The sequence below is a fragment of the Beta vulgaris genome, chromosome 1 (assembly GCF_026745355.1).
Source record: "Beta vulgaris subsp. vulgaris cultivar EL10 chromosome 1, EL10.2, whole genome shotgun sequence".
Classification (NCBI taxonomy): domain Eukaryota; kingdom Viridiplantae; phylum Streptophyta; class Magnoliopsida; order Caryophyllales; family Amaranthaceae; genus Beta; species Beta vulgaris.
In genome coordinates, this window is record NC_079202.1 from 62,996,806 (window position 1) to 63,013,657 (window position 16,852).

The 16,852-nt window shown below is 32.0% G+C and overlaps 1 protein-coding gene across 1 annotated transcript in view; it reads right to left on the reverse strand.

The window, feature by feature from the left end:
- The window catches only part of LOC104894257 (uncharacterized), a 1,161-nt gene extending 90 nt beyond the window's left edge, over positions 1-1,071 (reverse strand). The window contains exon 1 of the mRNA XM_010680478.4: positions 1-1,071. This exon is cut by the window's left edge and continues 90 nt beyond it. Within this exon, the coding sequence (XP_010678780.2) occupies positions 162-743 (582 nt within the window). The 5' untranslated portion in view covers positions 744-1,071 and the 3' untranslated portion in view covers positions 1-161.
- Positions 1,072-16,852: the final 15,781 nt, after the last annotated feature.

Consider the following 16,852-nt stretch of genomic DNA (forward strand, 5'->3'; position numbering starts at 1 on the left):
AGAGTTCTTTTAAACTCAGATTTAAGCAAAAAAAAAAAAAAACCATGCAAATTAAACAATAACCTAGGGTAACAAAATAGTAATAGTAGTAAAATTACCCTTTTGTCCCTATGATCATATGATTATTAATTTATTCCCCCAAAAAAAAGTAGTTATTTTTTTTACCGTGACCGTTTTTTTACCAAACCATAAGAAATCCTCCTAGGCTGTTCTTTTGGAAGAAAAACAAGAGACTCAGAAACAGAGCAAGTATTTTTACAAGATAAATTCACAAACCCAAATCTATGGCTTAAACTCTTAGCAGGACCTTTCCAAATGCTCCCAAATACATCCTTATTATCATTGTCGTCGTCGTTGTCGTCGTCTTTCGAACATTCGACTAATGCAGCAAAGAAAGGATCTTTTCTACTAATCATATGATTTTTTTTGTGATTAGATTTCATAGGTGGAGGTAAAGGAAGATAATCTGATTTCCTTAAAGAATCAATTCTTTTGATAATTTGATGTTTTGGGATTCCTGGGATTGTTTCCCAAGAAAATGGGATTCTTTGAGGTGGGCTTGGAGGTGGAGAATCTTCATTGGAGAAAGATTTTAAGGAAGAAGATGAATTTGAAGAGATCGAAGAAGAAGTAGAAGAAAGTGAGTGAGTTCTTCTAGAAGATGGCCATTTTGGTGTTGTGAAAATGGTGTTTTTTTGGTTTTTGACATTGTTGGGTGTTTTTGGTTCTTCAAATGAGTTCATTGTGTTTTTTGGAGTTTTGAAGATGGAGTGAAGAGTATAATGAAAGGTGTGTTTGTTTGATGTTTTTAATAGGGTGTTATGTTTTTTTTTTTTTGATATTTTTTGCTAGTTGTAAGATTATGCATCTAAAATTTTATAAGTTGGAGACCAAATGAGTATAATTTGCACTCAACTATGGGGCCCATGGTGTTGGGGGAAGGAAATTACTTGTATAGTGTTATGTGGACCTAGTATTGATGTTTAGAGGTGTAGTGTTATTAGTTATTCAAATGAAAAATTAAAATTTATGTCAATATGAATCAATTTTTCTAATTAATTTAGATTGTAGTTTATTGGATTGTATTTTAAGTCAATTTATAATAAAAAAATATATATTATCAATTTTTGTTTGGTTTAGAGGTGGTGGTAGGATCCAAAAGAAGTCTAAGAACGTGTTCGACAATAGCTTTAGATGTCGCTTTTAGTGTTTGGACCAAGTTAAAACTCTAATAATGGTTCTTTATATATAGCTTTTAGGGTTGACGTATGCGTCGACATTCCACTTCAATTGATCAATAGGTGGACAGTTCCATATATACCTACTGACTTGGTTGATAAGAAGTCGATATTTTTTATAAAACCTTCTTTCTATGTTAAAATAATTGTTTAAATTTAAATTACTTTGTGGGTTCGAACAATGTTTGAGTTATATTTTATCAACTAATGTGTTCTAATGCTTTCATAGGGTCAATTGTTTTACCAAGGATGTCTTGGCCTAGTGGTTAAGATTGAGGTGTTGTGAACGATAGGTCACAGATTCAAATCCCCTTCCCCTTCTTTATACTTTGTATTGCCTTTGTGGCTCATATGAATAAAAAAAATAGGATCAATTGTTTTAGCTTATTCTATTTAGGGGAGTGCTTGTTGCTAACTTGTTATACTTGCTTTTTGTTTCTTTCAAATTGCTAATAAGACCGACAAAATTATTTAATAGTTGGATGTGGAGTTCGGTTATAGAATAGGTGTTGTATGTAGCTAGTTTAGTGGTAAAATGATGATATTCGAAGTAGATGATCTAGAATCAAATTCTTTCTATATCACCAGTTCTCCCTAACACTGACTTCTTATACACCATAAAGTTGAAATAAAACATAATTAGAAGAATTACCTTCCATGGGCCGAGTACAAGAGTGAGCTACACTATCGCTCTTATGACTTTTGTACTATTTACGTAGCTCACTTTTATACTATTTACGTAGAAAAGATAAAGTTTTAAAGAGCACAATGTGTGACACATGCATGATTAATAGAGCTAAGCATGCATGTCATATCAGAATTCTACAAACCATATAACTACAATACTACATCATGTCATGTAACTTAAGTAGCGGCACAATGATTGATAGAAAAACTAATCACCCACAATTGACACTATTATGAATTGTGACAAAAAAAATTAGTACAATAAACTAGTCACAATTCATAATCAATTCATTGAAAAAAAGAAAAGTATTTCAAATGTATTGCAATCAATTTAAATTTATCAAAATCGAAATTTTTATTATAAATCGAAGAGAACACACCCTTCAAATATTATTCTCTTTTTAGGTTACATGATGAAAGCTGATTAGTGATTATGATGTTAACATTTGAAGGATCACATAGTTATATATAGCTTATAGCAACATACTTCAACTTGTATGGTATGAATATGATAGTGAACGATCTTATATATGTACGTATACTGAAGCTATCCAAGACGTCAGTATTATATATATTATGGTTGGGAGAAGAAAGAGACTGTTTGAAGCAAAATCATGCTATAGATTGGCGGTGTGATTGTGTGATGATGATGGGTGTCATCCCAATATATTATATAAAGTTCCTATCACATTAACTATCGGGAAAGATGAAATATATTCCATCAATTTAATTATATTTAGAGAGTGTTTGGTATGCTTTTGATGGCTTGAAAACGGATTCACATAATTCTTTCCGTTACAGTTTGTTTGGTTAGAAGACATCGGTAACAATTACCGTTACCTATGTGAAACGTTTTCCACCGAATTGTTTCCGGTCAAGAACTTATAGTTTATATGAAGAGCAAATAATGATAAAATGACCATGTTATTATACATTTATTTCTATAGAATTAAATTTTATCCAATTAAGTATGAGTTAGTTTGGGCTTAAACTATAGTACATGCATATGTTCTCAAATTAAATTAAATTGTATTTTATTTCAAAAAAGAAATCATGTACAAGTGACATTCTACTAATATGCAATTGTATGTGACAGAAATTAACTACTGTTAAGAAAAAGGTTTTGATATATTACACAAACACTTAAAGTTGTATATAAGTATTAAATACATTTTGTAGAATAGTACTCCATATGTTTTTAAACTGATGCTTCATATTGAATTTTATATTATTCTACAAGATCTAATTTAACCATTTTTTATATATATATATATGTATAAAAACCAATGTTAGCATATAAGATGATGTTGAATATGTCTCGGCGTATACTTCTAGAATATCAATTTCTTAATATTTTCTTACTAATAGTTAAATATTAATGGTCAAAGTTGTACATTGACACATGAACAAGTCAAAATGGAACATCTATCTAAAAAACGTAGTGAGTTTTTAATTTATGAATTTATGATAAAGTCACGGGTCAATATAATGTAATTAATGCTTATTATTTTCATATTTAACTTACTTCCGCCGCTCGCTCGTGTTGCCCTTACCTTAGGACCCCTCTCATCAGCTTCCGCCTTGTCCACGAAACTTATCCTATCGAAAATCCTATCTTGCTTGAGTTGAGTTCCAATACTATGTCACATACATCTATCTGATTCAGAAAGAAAGAACTTGGCAAGAAACTATTCTTATATACAATCCTAAACGATGCATATATCATTTTCTAAAGATGAAAATTTACTTTTCAAAAGGCTAAAAATGTCATTAAGATCAAAAGGGGTAATGCAAAGGGAATATAAATGAATTTACTGTTACATAGCAATAAATTATGCAACCAAAAGGATAGAAGAAGTTTAATAATTAGAGGTTGGTGACAGAAAATCTACAGACAAAGTATGGGATTTCAGGATTTTATATCGATCGGCCGGATTGAAACATTTAAGTCGAGATTTGATGTGAAGGTTCATACAAACCTCACAACTTTAGCTTGTTTATTTCCAGTTTCAACGGAATTTGTACGGCGAACGTTAGTGCTTTGAAATTTCCATACGTCGGTGGTGATTACTGAGTAGTGACTAGTGAAGTAGTGATATTGTGTTTCTCAAAATTGCGTCACATCCTATCATGGGTAAGTCATTGTATGGTTAATTTACTGTGGTGATTCTATTTTTTTCTAAAGAACAGCCAATAGTTCAATTACACTAGCGACCTGTTTGGTTATTAGTCATAATTAATGGTAATGGTAATGAAATTTAGTGTAAATTTGTAAAGAAGTTCTCATGTTAGTGACCATGTGAATGAAACTTTATCATAAAACATGAGTTTCTCTTTATTAAATATCCCTTACCATCTCATACCACATTCCCAAGTTAACCTGGGAATTGGCCGGGCCTGTTCACGGGCTTGGGGAAATGACGGCTCAAGCCCGCGAGTGGTGGTCCGTGTCAGACCTGAACTTTCCAGATTTGTCCGCGGCCAGGCCCACGGGCCCGACTCGTGCCTCCTGCGGGACTGACCCGTGTTTTATGTTTTTTTTTGGATTTTTGACAGTTTTAGGCTAAAAAAACAAAGGAAAGGAGCGTTCGGCCCACATGCTATCTAGACGGGCTCGTGCCGGTGCGAGCCTGAAATAAAATTTCTTGACCGTGACGACAAGCTCTCGGCCAGCGTAGCGAACTACAGGCCGAGGCCTCGAGCGGGCTCGTGTCGGACCGACCCATGTCCACCTCTATTCCCAAGTAGTAATGGTATAATATTAATGAGATTTTAGGAAGAAAATGAATATCTTGGGATGGAGTAGCATTACCATAGGTAATGACATTGAATTTCTAATACAAATTTACACTATAATGCATTACTATTCCCACCATCTATGGTCTTTTACCAAACGGGCCGATTGTTTCTTACCATCAACTCAATTTAGCAGGTCGGGCAACCCTATTATTATGATAAAACTAGTTTGTAGATTTATAGTTTTCATTATTAATATTTTACTTTAATATGATATCACCAAATATCATTTGGTTTAGTGGTTAATAATTTAATATATAAACTTGAAGTCATGTGAGATGTGACCAAATCCTATACCAAATATAAAGCTTATATGTTAGTCATTTTCTCTCTCTTTTCTCAATGTGGACAAATTCGCATGTGGGTTAACAGTTAACACCTTAACATATTATAAGTAGGGAACAAGTGCTTAGAAGTTAGAACGGAGGGAGTACCGTAATACGTTTGAAAAGTCTTAATTACGAGGAATATGAACATTAATTCTTCCTTCTTTTGTAGTATCAGCTGATAATAAGTGTGATGACTCTATAATGAGATCCTGTTAAGCAAGACATATATTTTTACAGAACTCATCATTCCATGAAATTGTGCAATTAGATTAAACTTATATTTCTTTAATATTTTTCTACAGGATTAATGCTTATTTTTTAAGGGATAACTTTTGATGCATGCTTCTACTAAAGCCAATCCAATAATAAAAATAATGATAATATGAACAACTCTTTTTTCCATACTCAGAAGAAACAAATTATTACGATGTCTAGGATATTCTATGCAGAAAAACTACATACCAGTATCATATAAACCATACATATAAATATTTCCTGATTAATACTTTCTCCATTTCATAATAAGTGTAACACTTCGCTCTTTTATGTGAAAGTTTTTTTTAAAAAAAATAATTTACTTATTATAAAACGGAGAAAATATAAATTTAGAATTAATTAAAAAAAACACTTATAAAGTTTAGACAGGTACAGAAAGGTTGATACTCACGTGCAACAATTCTCGTGAATGGAGATGATCACGAATTGATGAAGCTCCTTTGTCCCTGTTTAGTTGTGCATGTGAATGCGGAAGGGCCCTTTATGTTTATCTTGTGGACTACATACAATCTAATCTGGATGTTAGTTCAACTTTGTTAATGTGTTAGTACTTTATATACTTAATAATGTTATCAGAATTCTTAATTAAGGGTTGAGTTATGATAAAATGACTATATTATTCTTGATTAATTAAAGTTTAACTTTCCACTATTTCTTTTCAATAATCACAATACATTCTTTTCATTTATATAACTAGTTATTAGGCCCGGGCTATGCCCCGGTTAATAAAAATTTCATTTATTAATATTGTACTTTGATATGATAGCACTAAAAACAACTTGGTCTAGTGGTTAAAACTTTAGTACATTAACTTGAGGTCACGAGATCAAAACCTATACTACACAATTTCTATTTTTTTTTATTGTACATGGATTACATGAACTAAAACTCCCTAGGGAGAGCGCCATGTGGCACAGTTCCTGGTTTACGCACGCCTTTTAATATATTAGTATAGATTGTTTTCACTTTCTAATATACCATTTTGACCGTTAAGATTTTCAATTACATATGCGTAAAATAATCTAAAGTTAAAATTTAGTAAATTCAATCTATACACTTTATACTTTTAGTATGATTTGTTAAAGATATTAATGGTCATATTTGTGTATATATTTTCGAAATATCAACGTTTTAATATATTTTCTTATTCATAATTAAAGATATTAATGATCATATTTATGAATTGAGAAATATGAAAATCAAATTGTGTAGATTAGAAAAAATTAGTGGCAGATCTAGAAATTATATGCTACGGGGTCACTAATCATAAGTACCCGAAATAAGTATCCGAAACAGTATTGAGTAGGGTCTCTTCTAATACTAATTAACACTTTTATTTATATTTATGCAATATAAATTAGATTTTTTTTGTCATATTATTTTTCCACAAGTGGAATCAAGTGACCCCACTTCCATCAACATACATTCGGCACTGTCCTCCTCCACAAAATAAGATGAAATAAACATGGCCTTCATACGTTTTGAACCCACCTCCTTAATAAATATGAACATCAATCAACTATACAATATACGTTAATTCCATGTAAAATCTCTAGTTTTTTTCACAAAACAAACATAATCAATGACAATATACCAATATGATAAAATAAGGCTAAAATCCTTATTCATCCAATAACTTGAGAGTTAAAAAACCAGGTTTATTTTATGTAAGCATTTATAATCTTAGTGTTTGGACATGCAACATAATTTGAGCACTTGCAGTTGATGCATGTTTTCATTTTGGGCCGTAATATATTAACAGCCTGGTTACTGTGATTGCAAAAGCGGCCCACATACATGAAACTATGTTGGCCCATTTAATTAAACGTTTATCAGAGAATATGCAGACTTTGGAATTCAAAGCCCATTATCATATAAGACATACTGCTCCACAAGTAAGCTGTGAAGTGTGAACTGCAAACATAAATAGAATTATAGAATATGCTATTTCGTTTGATAAAGAAAATGCACCTTAAGAGAATGTGTGATAAATCTATAACTCAATATGTTTTAGCTTCTAATCTTGTATGCTTTCTCTCTAATTTTCGTAAATTATATGCAATTTATGCATTTTTTGCAATTGAAAGAGTATTTGAAAATTTGATGGTGCCATTCTTTACTAACGAATTTGTTCTTTTATATGATTAACTGCTAATTAACCACCCTTTCACTTCCTCATTTCCAAGTAGTTTCAATAATTTTTTTAAAGGTAAGATGAAGTCCTTTACAAAGAGGAGGGGGTGGGGGGATCCCTACTTGAAAGGGGTGAGACTCAATCCCATGATTTCTATGATCAGAGGTGATTCCAGCACCATTAGGCTATCACCTGTTGCTCAAGTAGTTTCAACATTTATTTCAAAATAATGAACTTTGATATGATGTACTAAAAATTAATACTATTATACATTTAGAGCAGCAGATGCTAGACTAATGGTATAGAGACCACTTCTAATCTCAAAAATGTTGTTGTTAAGTCTCACCCCCTAATAATATTGGATTTTTCTTTATTCTCCTCCAACTAGTTACAACTTCTTGCTAAGAACATGGATTTCAATTCCAAACAAGAGTCTATATGTAGTCCAGAGTCCAAACCCATATTTATAATAACAACAATAATAGTGTGATATATAGATGCCATCTAGCTTAGTTAGTAAAATTTTGTGTGGCGGTACTCGAGACTTGAAATCAAATCCCGTCGACATCATTATGCTTAATCGCTCATTTACACAAAAAAATAGTATGGCCATAGAGGTCCAACGGAAGCCTAACAACTACTCCCAAATACAATAAAAGGCTGCACGTTTGTTCATCAGAAGGCCCATAACAGAAGCTACCCCCAATAGGCCAATAGTATGAGGTAATAACTAATACTTCCTCCGTTTCTATTTACTCGCTACACTTCTCATTTCACGGACTCCTAGGCAATTTTTGGAGAAGAGAGAGGTAGAGAGTAAAAAGAAAAGGGACCCATGTGGGAGGAGAGAGATAGAGAAAGTTTATTGCCCAAAAAAAAGTGTAGCAAGTAATGTGAAACTTCCCATAATGAAAAGTGTAGCGAGTAAAAAGAAACGGAGGAAGTAAGTAATAACATCCCACAGGCCACGCGCCACGTGAGAGTAGAATAAGAACATCAAAGTATGTAAAAGTTTGACGACAATAACTGAATAAAGAAAGAAACATAGCAAAGTGGGAGAGAGTATTATTTGTGGCCTCCCACTTTGACATGCTCAGCCCACTTAACCTTATTTGCCACGCGTCATTTGCTCTTTGTCTCACACACTTCTTCTTCTGCCCCTCTTCCCATAATGGTTTGCAAATGCCATTAGCCTCCCACTACTCAATGCAACCATTTTTTAGGAGAGAGAAAAATTATCAAATTTTTGTTACTCAACAAAATATTATCAAACTTCTATTTCTTCATCTTTTGTTCGTAGGAGTGGTAATAAGGTGGCTCATGTTGTAACTTGTAGCTCATTTTTTTCTCTTTGGAACTTAGGTAATAGAGTTTGGAGCTCTGACTTTTAAATATTTCTTTTGAAAGGATCAAATTGATTATTTTGGTGTTTGATTATAAATAAAAGAATTAACATAAATAATTTCAACTTTAACTGATTTTTATAAAGTCAATTAAACTTTTTATTTATTTAGGAGTGATTCCAACTTTGGAGAGTATCTTCTTAGAATAATATGAAGTGTTGTTTTGCACTTTAAATAATTTTTTGAAAAGACCGTTTTATAAGTTGGGATTATTTTAAGAAAAGTAAGTAAAATTTGCATTATTCATGTCAAATTGGTTAATAGAATATTAGATGCATTTGACTACTATTAGGTTGTGCACTTGTGCTCTATGATCTATATATTTTGACTCATATGAAATTATTTTTTACATATTTTAATAATATATTGAAACTTATATGAACTTAGAAAATTTGGAATGATTCAATATATAAGTTGCTCTGGCCTCTGACATTAACTTCTTATAATAATAATAATAATAATAATAATAATAATAATAATAATAATAATAATAATAATAATAATAATAATAATAATAATAATAATAATAATAATAATAATAATAATAATAATAATAATAATAATAATAATAATAGTATAATTAATAATAATAATAATAATAATAATAATAATTGACATTTTTTTTTATATTCTAGCACCATTCCTGACTAAAATAGAATTTTTTTCTTCTTCAAATTATACTATATCTATTATGAAACAAGTGAAATACTTCTTTCAAAAAAACTCTTATATAAAAGAGAGAAGTATTTTCACTTATTTAAAAGCAGAGGTAATACATTAAATCAGATATTTACAATATTGTTAAGATTACTTTATCAGTTTTTTATTTAAAAAAGATTAATTTATTAGTTTCAAAGATCTATTAGCACTACATGAGAGAAAAGGGTGGCCGGTGGGAAGCTAAAAGACGCTAGTTATATAGGAATGGCACTTAATAAGCCAAAGACTAAACCACCTCCATTTAATTAAAGTAAAGCTAATAATCCACTTATAAACATAAGATTATGTAGGTTAATTTACTAATTCTTTTGCTTAGTGATTTCCTTTCTAATCATGTGAAGTCTACACGTCTACATTATGGTAACAATTATTTGTCATTTACTTAAAAAAAGGATATTGATCACTAACATGATCATAGAATTCATATTAAGAAAATATATAATATAAAGATAAATACTTGGTAAAAGTATCTTTATAACATTAGTTTTTAATATTGTAAATTTATATCAAAATATAATATTTTCAGAAATCAACATTAAGATCATACTAAATGAATATCAACGAGGCAGCTTTTGGGAAATGAAGGTAATAGTACAATGTTGCCATGCATCTTGCCGTGGGATTATGAATCAATTTCATATAGATCTACATTAGTCAAAAATAGTTGAGAAAATGACTTCTATTCAACATGGAATAAACATGTGTAATACTACTACTCATTTAGTAAAGAGCTAGAGGAACTAATAATGTATCAAAAACGATGTGTAACACTATTATTCATTTCCGTGTCAGTGGATCGTGTTCATGTTTGGTTTCTTGTCGATTTTCCCTAAATGTATCAAAAACGATGTAAAAAGTGAAATAGTTGCATAATATGATAATTGTAATTAATCGGGTTGACTTCGTGTCATTCGTGTTTGTGTCGAGTTCGTGTTTCTCTCAATAACTTCAGGTCGGATTCGTGTCGTATTATCAGATCGTTTCAGAAATTGTCAGCATTAATCATATGTAGATGGTAGAGGCATGGCTATGCTCACATTTTACACAATATAAATGCTAATAGAGTACTACTTTGTTATACTTCCTTGTTCCTTCTAGCTTTCTCACAACTTGATAAGTCTTGTTATATTTAGAGGATGATCACTATTGTTTTACTTGTACTAGCTGGGATAGGCAAAATCATCTTTTACGATATTAGTTTGATCATGTCTTGACAACTTAATTCGTGTTTTGTTTCAACTATTTGAGATAAGTCATCCAATTTTATTCTTATAATTAACTAAATAACTATTCTTGTGGTGGGTCGTATTTATGTTTGATTTTATGTCTATTTCATGTTGCAAATCATTTAGTACTAGCACCCCATTACAAAATAGTATGAATATTAGTTTTTTTTTTTTTGTTTAAATATATAATCATTATACAATATGAATATATATATACAATATTTCATTTTATTTCATCAAATTTAACTTCACTTTATTTTGCAATACTACCACTATCAGTACAAATTTAAGTCAATTTACAATACTGATATGCCTTAAACAATATCATTATTGTCAAAGGACCAACTCAACCAAAAACTTAAGCTGATGGTTGACGCCACAGGAATAGATTTATACTCTATCACACCCCCTCACGCAAGAACTCTTTGGACTTGAAGTGTGGATGTAGCACATGTCTCCCTCATACCTGGCGCTATATATTCCACTGAGAAAGGAAAGGACCAACTCAACCAAAAACTTAAGCTGATGGTTGAGGCCCCAGGAATAGATTTATACTCTATCACACCCCCTCACGCAAGAGCCCTTTGGGATTGAAGTGTGTGGATGTAGCACATGTCTCCCTCATACCTGGCGCTATATATTCCACTGAGAAAGAAAAGGACCAACTTAACCAAAAATTTAAGCTGATGGTTGAGGCCCCAGGAATAGATTTATACTCTAAAAGGAGGGTTGGATGAGATTCGAACCCGTGATCTTTTTATCACGCTGGCTCTTGATCATACCATGTCAAAGACCAACTCTACCAAAAGTTTAAGCTGATGGTTGAGATCCCAGGAATAGATTTATACTCTATCAATTATGACTAAATTTCTAACATACGTAGTGGCTATACATTGTGAAATGCAAATTTCTTTCTGGTCAACAATGATGTTTTCTCAGATCTTTGTTTTGTTACTTTAATTTTTATGATGTCAAGGATCACCAACTACAACTCTACAATTAATTTTCAAAGTTGCACTCTACTTCTTCAACCATTTTGGTAAACTAAGCTAAATTCACTTTTTGAGCTAATTTTGACCATCATCATTCATGATATGTTTTATTTCAGAATACCTAATTATTAGTGACACCTACATTGACACTAAATAACAAGTAATTGACTTTAAAAGCAAAATTAAGCAGCATATGGCATGGAAAATAATTACATTTCCGACATTGATTAGTGCTATTCAGGCATTGACTCTTACCAATACATATGAGATTCAATAAATCTCTTGCAACAGTAGAAGTGCACTTAGTCACTTACTATCTAGTTTACAAAAGAATTTTTTGTAAAATGGTTTTAAAGAAAAATTTGATCTCTAATTCACTTTGTAAAACGGCCAATAATTGCAGCTTTTTTTCTCCTTAAGTCCAACTAATACATATAATAATATGCTTAATTAGGAAAAATATACCATCAAATTATCTGAATTCCGGTCCAATTCAATAATCAATACCAACATGGCAACATTATTGGGTTATAAAAACACCTTCAGAACTAATAACCTTGTTATTATAGGGTGAATTGAAAATATCTGAATTGAACTGAAGTGAGCTGAAACTGTGAGAAGAAAGTATAGTTGAACTGAACTCAACTAAACTTTAAATCTTCATAGTCGAAATGTAATTGGACTTTGATATTAAAATTAAGAATATCATTTACTTAATATGGAAAATTCCAATCTTCACTTACTAATTAAGTAATAGCCTATGATTTTGAAACAACATAAAATAACATATAAGGTACATGATCAACTTGTTATCAATTGGAACGGCTCACAAAGCAACACTTAGATTATACAACAGGAGCGTGATGTGTGTTGAAACCCATTAAATGTCCACTTGTGAGTGTTTCACACTAGAGAAAGATGAGAGAATAAACCACTTTATAAGGTTAGGAGTTACTCCTCCTATCACCAATTGGTTTTAGGATGGAACCTCTTAGCTTGTAAGCGGGCTAAACTTTCCTCCTCCTTATTATTGGGTTACACAGACCCATTTTCAAATGATATAAAAATCAACATCTTATCAGAGCCCGGGTTGTGGGTCTCTTCTAAACTGGACCTCAAATCAAGCAACTGGGTAACGGTTTACCTCGACAGGATGTCCTTCTCCTAAGAAGGTTATATTACCAGTACCATATGCAGGATCTAATGTCCGCATGCAAAACAACATACATATCCTCTAGTATGTAATAATAATATGCACGACAATTCCTATCTTTCCCAATAGATAAGAGTTGTACTAGTCAAGATATTATAGATCATGGAATGATATATGGTCTTAAATTAAATGACCTTATAATCTTCTGTAGTTAGAAGTTGAAGTGTTTAGTTTTGCTGCAACCATAATTTATTTGAAACAATAAGCTCTAAACACACCTTTAAACAAAAAGAAGAAGAAAGCAGCCATGTTCTGTGGCTGGTAGCGGATATATATATCCATTATTATCTCCTTTCTTTCGTCTTTAGTTCTCCTTCTCTACCTTTTTCTTTGCTACTTTATATCTCTCTCAACTCTCCATTCTCCAACAACTGTAAGAGAAAGAGTAATAAGGCACAAAAACACTACGATTCTAACAAAAATACAACATTGATGAGAGTAAAGATAGAGTTGTAAAAGAGAATTGTAATACTGCAAGAAAGCATGTACTTTCTCAAACATGTAATTCCGTCCGCGTATGTATCTCAAGCACTAGCTAGCAACGTGGGAACGGACACAAGGCCCCACAAACGACAATGAAAACGTTCTCTTAAGTTTCGAAAAAAAAACTCTTCGTTGCGCTTTTTTGTACCATTATCTATGTGTTCATTTTCAGATTATATGAAATGAGTCTGGATAACCCAATAAAAAAGAGGAGAGTTTAGCTCGTTTATAAGTCTAAGGAGGTTCCATCTTAAAATAAATCGGTAATAAAAGGAGTAACTATAACTCCAAAGCTTATAAAGTGGTTTACTCTCTTCTCTTTCTCTAACATGGGAGATTCACTAGGGAGGGAAATGGATCACTTTCGGGGCGGGTGGAGCTTCACCCACATCCATCTGCTCCACCCGCTAAGCCATCACTCGCGAAGCCATCACCTATATCCATCCATTCCATCCGTTATCCACCGGGTAAATGAGTGGGTCGGGTGGTTAGCGGGTGAGGAGATATATAACAATTTTACAAAAAATTAATGCCATAAGATACATATTTTATAAAATTTTCAACTAAAAAGTTTAATAAAATAAGTAATGAACATGTGTAATTGACAAAATAGATGATGAGTGGATGTTAAGTGGGTGATGGATTGGGTGATGGATGAAAACAATCTCACCCGCATCCATCACCCGCTTCACCCTCCATCCGTTTTTCATTCCGTTATTTCGGGTTTTTACCCGCTTAATAAAACCGGGTTAAGCGGGTGATGAATAATCCATCCTCCATTTCCATCCCTAACACTCATATGTGGAAATCAATGGGATTCAACACTATGACACAAAATCTTTTAGGCTGAACTGAATTAAAACTGTGAGAGGAAAATAGTTGAGCTGAATTGAACTGAAATAATCCTTAAAAGAGCAGGGCGTAAATCTTATACATTGATATCAATTATTCTGTGCCTTATTATTTTAAAAATAATAACGAATACATTTGTTTAAATTTTATGATATGAGCCAATAATATTAAATGGTACAAAGATGTGACAGAGATTTGGAATCGTTAAGTTTAGGGGAAAAAATATAAGAAATTGGTCTATATATCATTTTTTTTTAGTTATGAAGAACTCCCATTTATAAGGTACAATATCTTGTTCTTCAAGCTAGATCAATTAGAACCCTTAACAAATACAATTTCATTAATCTAGCTAATAGATACAGAATACATAATGTTTTAGATTTCTAATTCACAACGTTTCCTAATAAACACAATACCATTTTAACTGAGAATACTAGCTAGAAATTATACTTTTTTCCTAATATCACTAATATCTCTATACATTCTTCGTTTTTGAAAATTTGCAACACTCCGAGTATTTTTGCATGATGCATATAAACAATTTTTATTATGTAAAATAATTAGGACTTGTCTCATTGAAAATTTTCAAAAAATCAACCTTTAATATTTTTATTAGCTAATAAATATTTTAAAATATTAATGGTAAAAAATATATAGCGCTAAACGAAATAGCCAAATCATTGTAATTTTTGGTTTTTTAAACTTAATTAACACATTAGGAGACCCTCCGCTCAAGGGATACTCTTGATGATGTCGGATTGTCGGTTATGTAGCACAGGTACTCGTACCCGTACTCGTGTCCGATACGATATGTATCCTCCATGTGTATGCATACCCACTCTAAAAATTTCAAAATCTTGTCGTTTTCTGTCCTCGTACCCGAATCTATACCCGTTCCCGTATTTGTCTTTGGGCAACCTAGGCTGTCGGTTACAATTATTGAAGAAAGTGAAGAATTGAGGTCTACTCTAGCTGAAGTAACAAACATACATATACCAGATGGCTAAAATTTAGCCTTTAAACGAACCTTGCACTAGTGTTAAAGATGAGATCCTTTCCCTTTTTTGGTTGCAATCAGTTGTTTCTTGCATGCTTTCCCTGCTTATTGTTTAGCAATGCAAATGCTGGTTGCTTTTGTTGCCTACTTTTGGTACATAGCATGTACTCATAGTCCTACCTACACGAACTAACGTGACTTCGCATGTTATAAGGGAAGTGTATCTAGCATTCCAGCTTCAATCGCACTTACACTGGGCGTCCAATTTAGGGCCCCAACTTTTCTATGATCACTTCTTTTTCAGTTTGCACCTTTGTTCTTAGGATTGCCTGAGAAAGAAGTAAGGAAATAGTTGTGAACTATCGAACAATTGAATAATTGTTAATGCTTGAATCACTTGGATGTTGGATCACATATCTAGTTCACTAGAACTCTATAATAAAATGTTTCCGCACACATATGTAATATAATGTAATAACTAAGGCGATAATGAGCTATCATGTCGACCCATAAGCTAGGCTCATGGCACGGCCAATAGATCAACGTAACTAGTGCTTGCATTCCATTTTGAATGTCTCAAATATTGTTCTTATTTCTACTTTTTTTAATTCACAACTAGTTATTAGATCCGGGCTATGCCCCGGGTAAGGAAAATTTTCATTTATTAATATTATACTTTAAAATGATAACATCAAATATCACTTGGTCTAGTGGTTAAAACTCTAGTAGTATACAAACTTGAAGTCACGAGATTGAATCCTACACTATGCAATTTCTAATTTCTTTGGTTGTATGTAAATGATATAAAGTAAAATGAACTTAGGGAGAGCGCCACGTGGCACCGTTCCTTGTTTAGGAACGCCTTTTAATATATTAGTATAGATAGATTCTACTTGATTTGCTTGAAAAACCATGCAATCATCACTTATTTGCTACTTGAAAATACAGTAGTGTTTTTCTTTGTTTATTGAACTTAAGGGTTGAATTAATCATATATACTTAATGCTCTTTCACTCATTATTCACCATTCTTTCCTAAAATCAGCTTTTTTTTTTATAACATTAATTATTTATCACTCATGTCCCACTTACCTTAATTCTCGTAAAAAATGAGAAATAAAAACTATATTATGAAACAGAGGGAGTATATAATTAGAATGAGTAACTGACCAATGTACTAAACACGAGTTGAACAACCTAATAGATAGACCAACCCGAAACAAAACCTATACTATGACCAATATAATGACACGACCACTACTACTTGTACAATTTGTTACGTGCGAACTCTGATACCGTGTTAAACCACTAGCTTTTCCTTATACTCCTAATCTACTTAAGATCTAAGGCTCCGTTCTTTTGATTCGAGAGAAACTGAAATCAACTGAACTGAACTACTGAAGTGGACTGAATTGAACCGAGAGAAATTGAATTGCAAAAAGAAACTTAACTAAAATTAACCTAACTGAACTGAGATGAAGTAAACTGAATATAAATCCAAAAACCA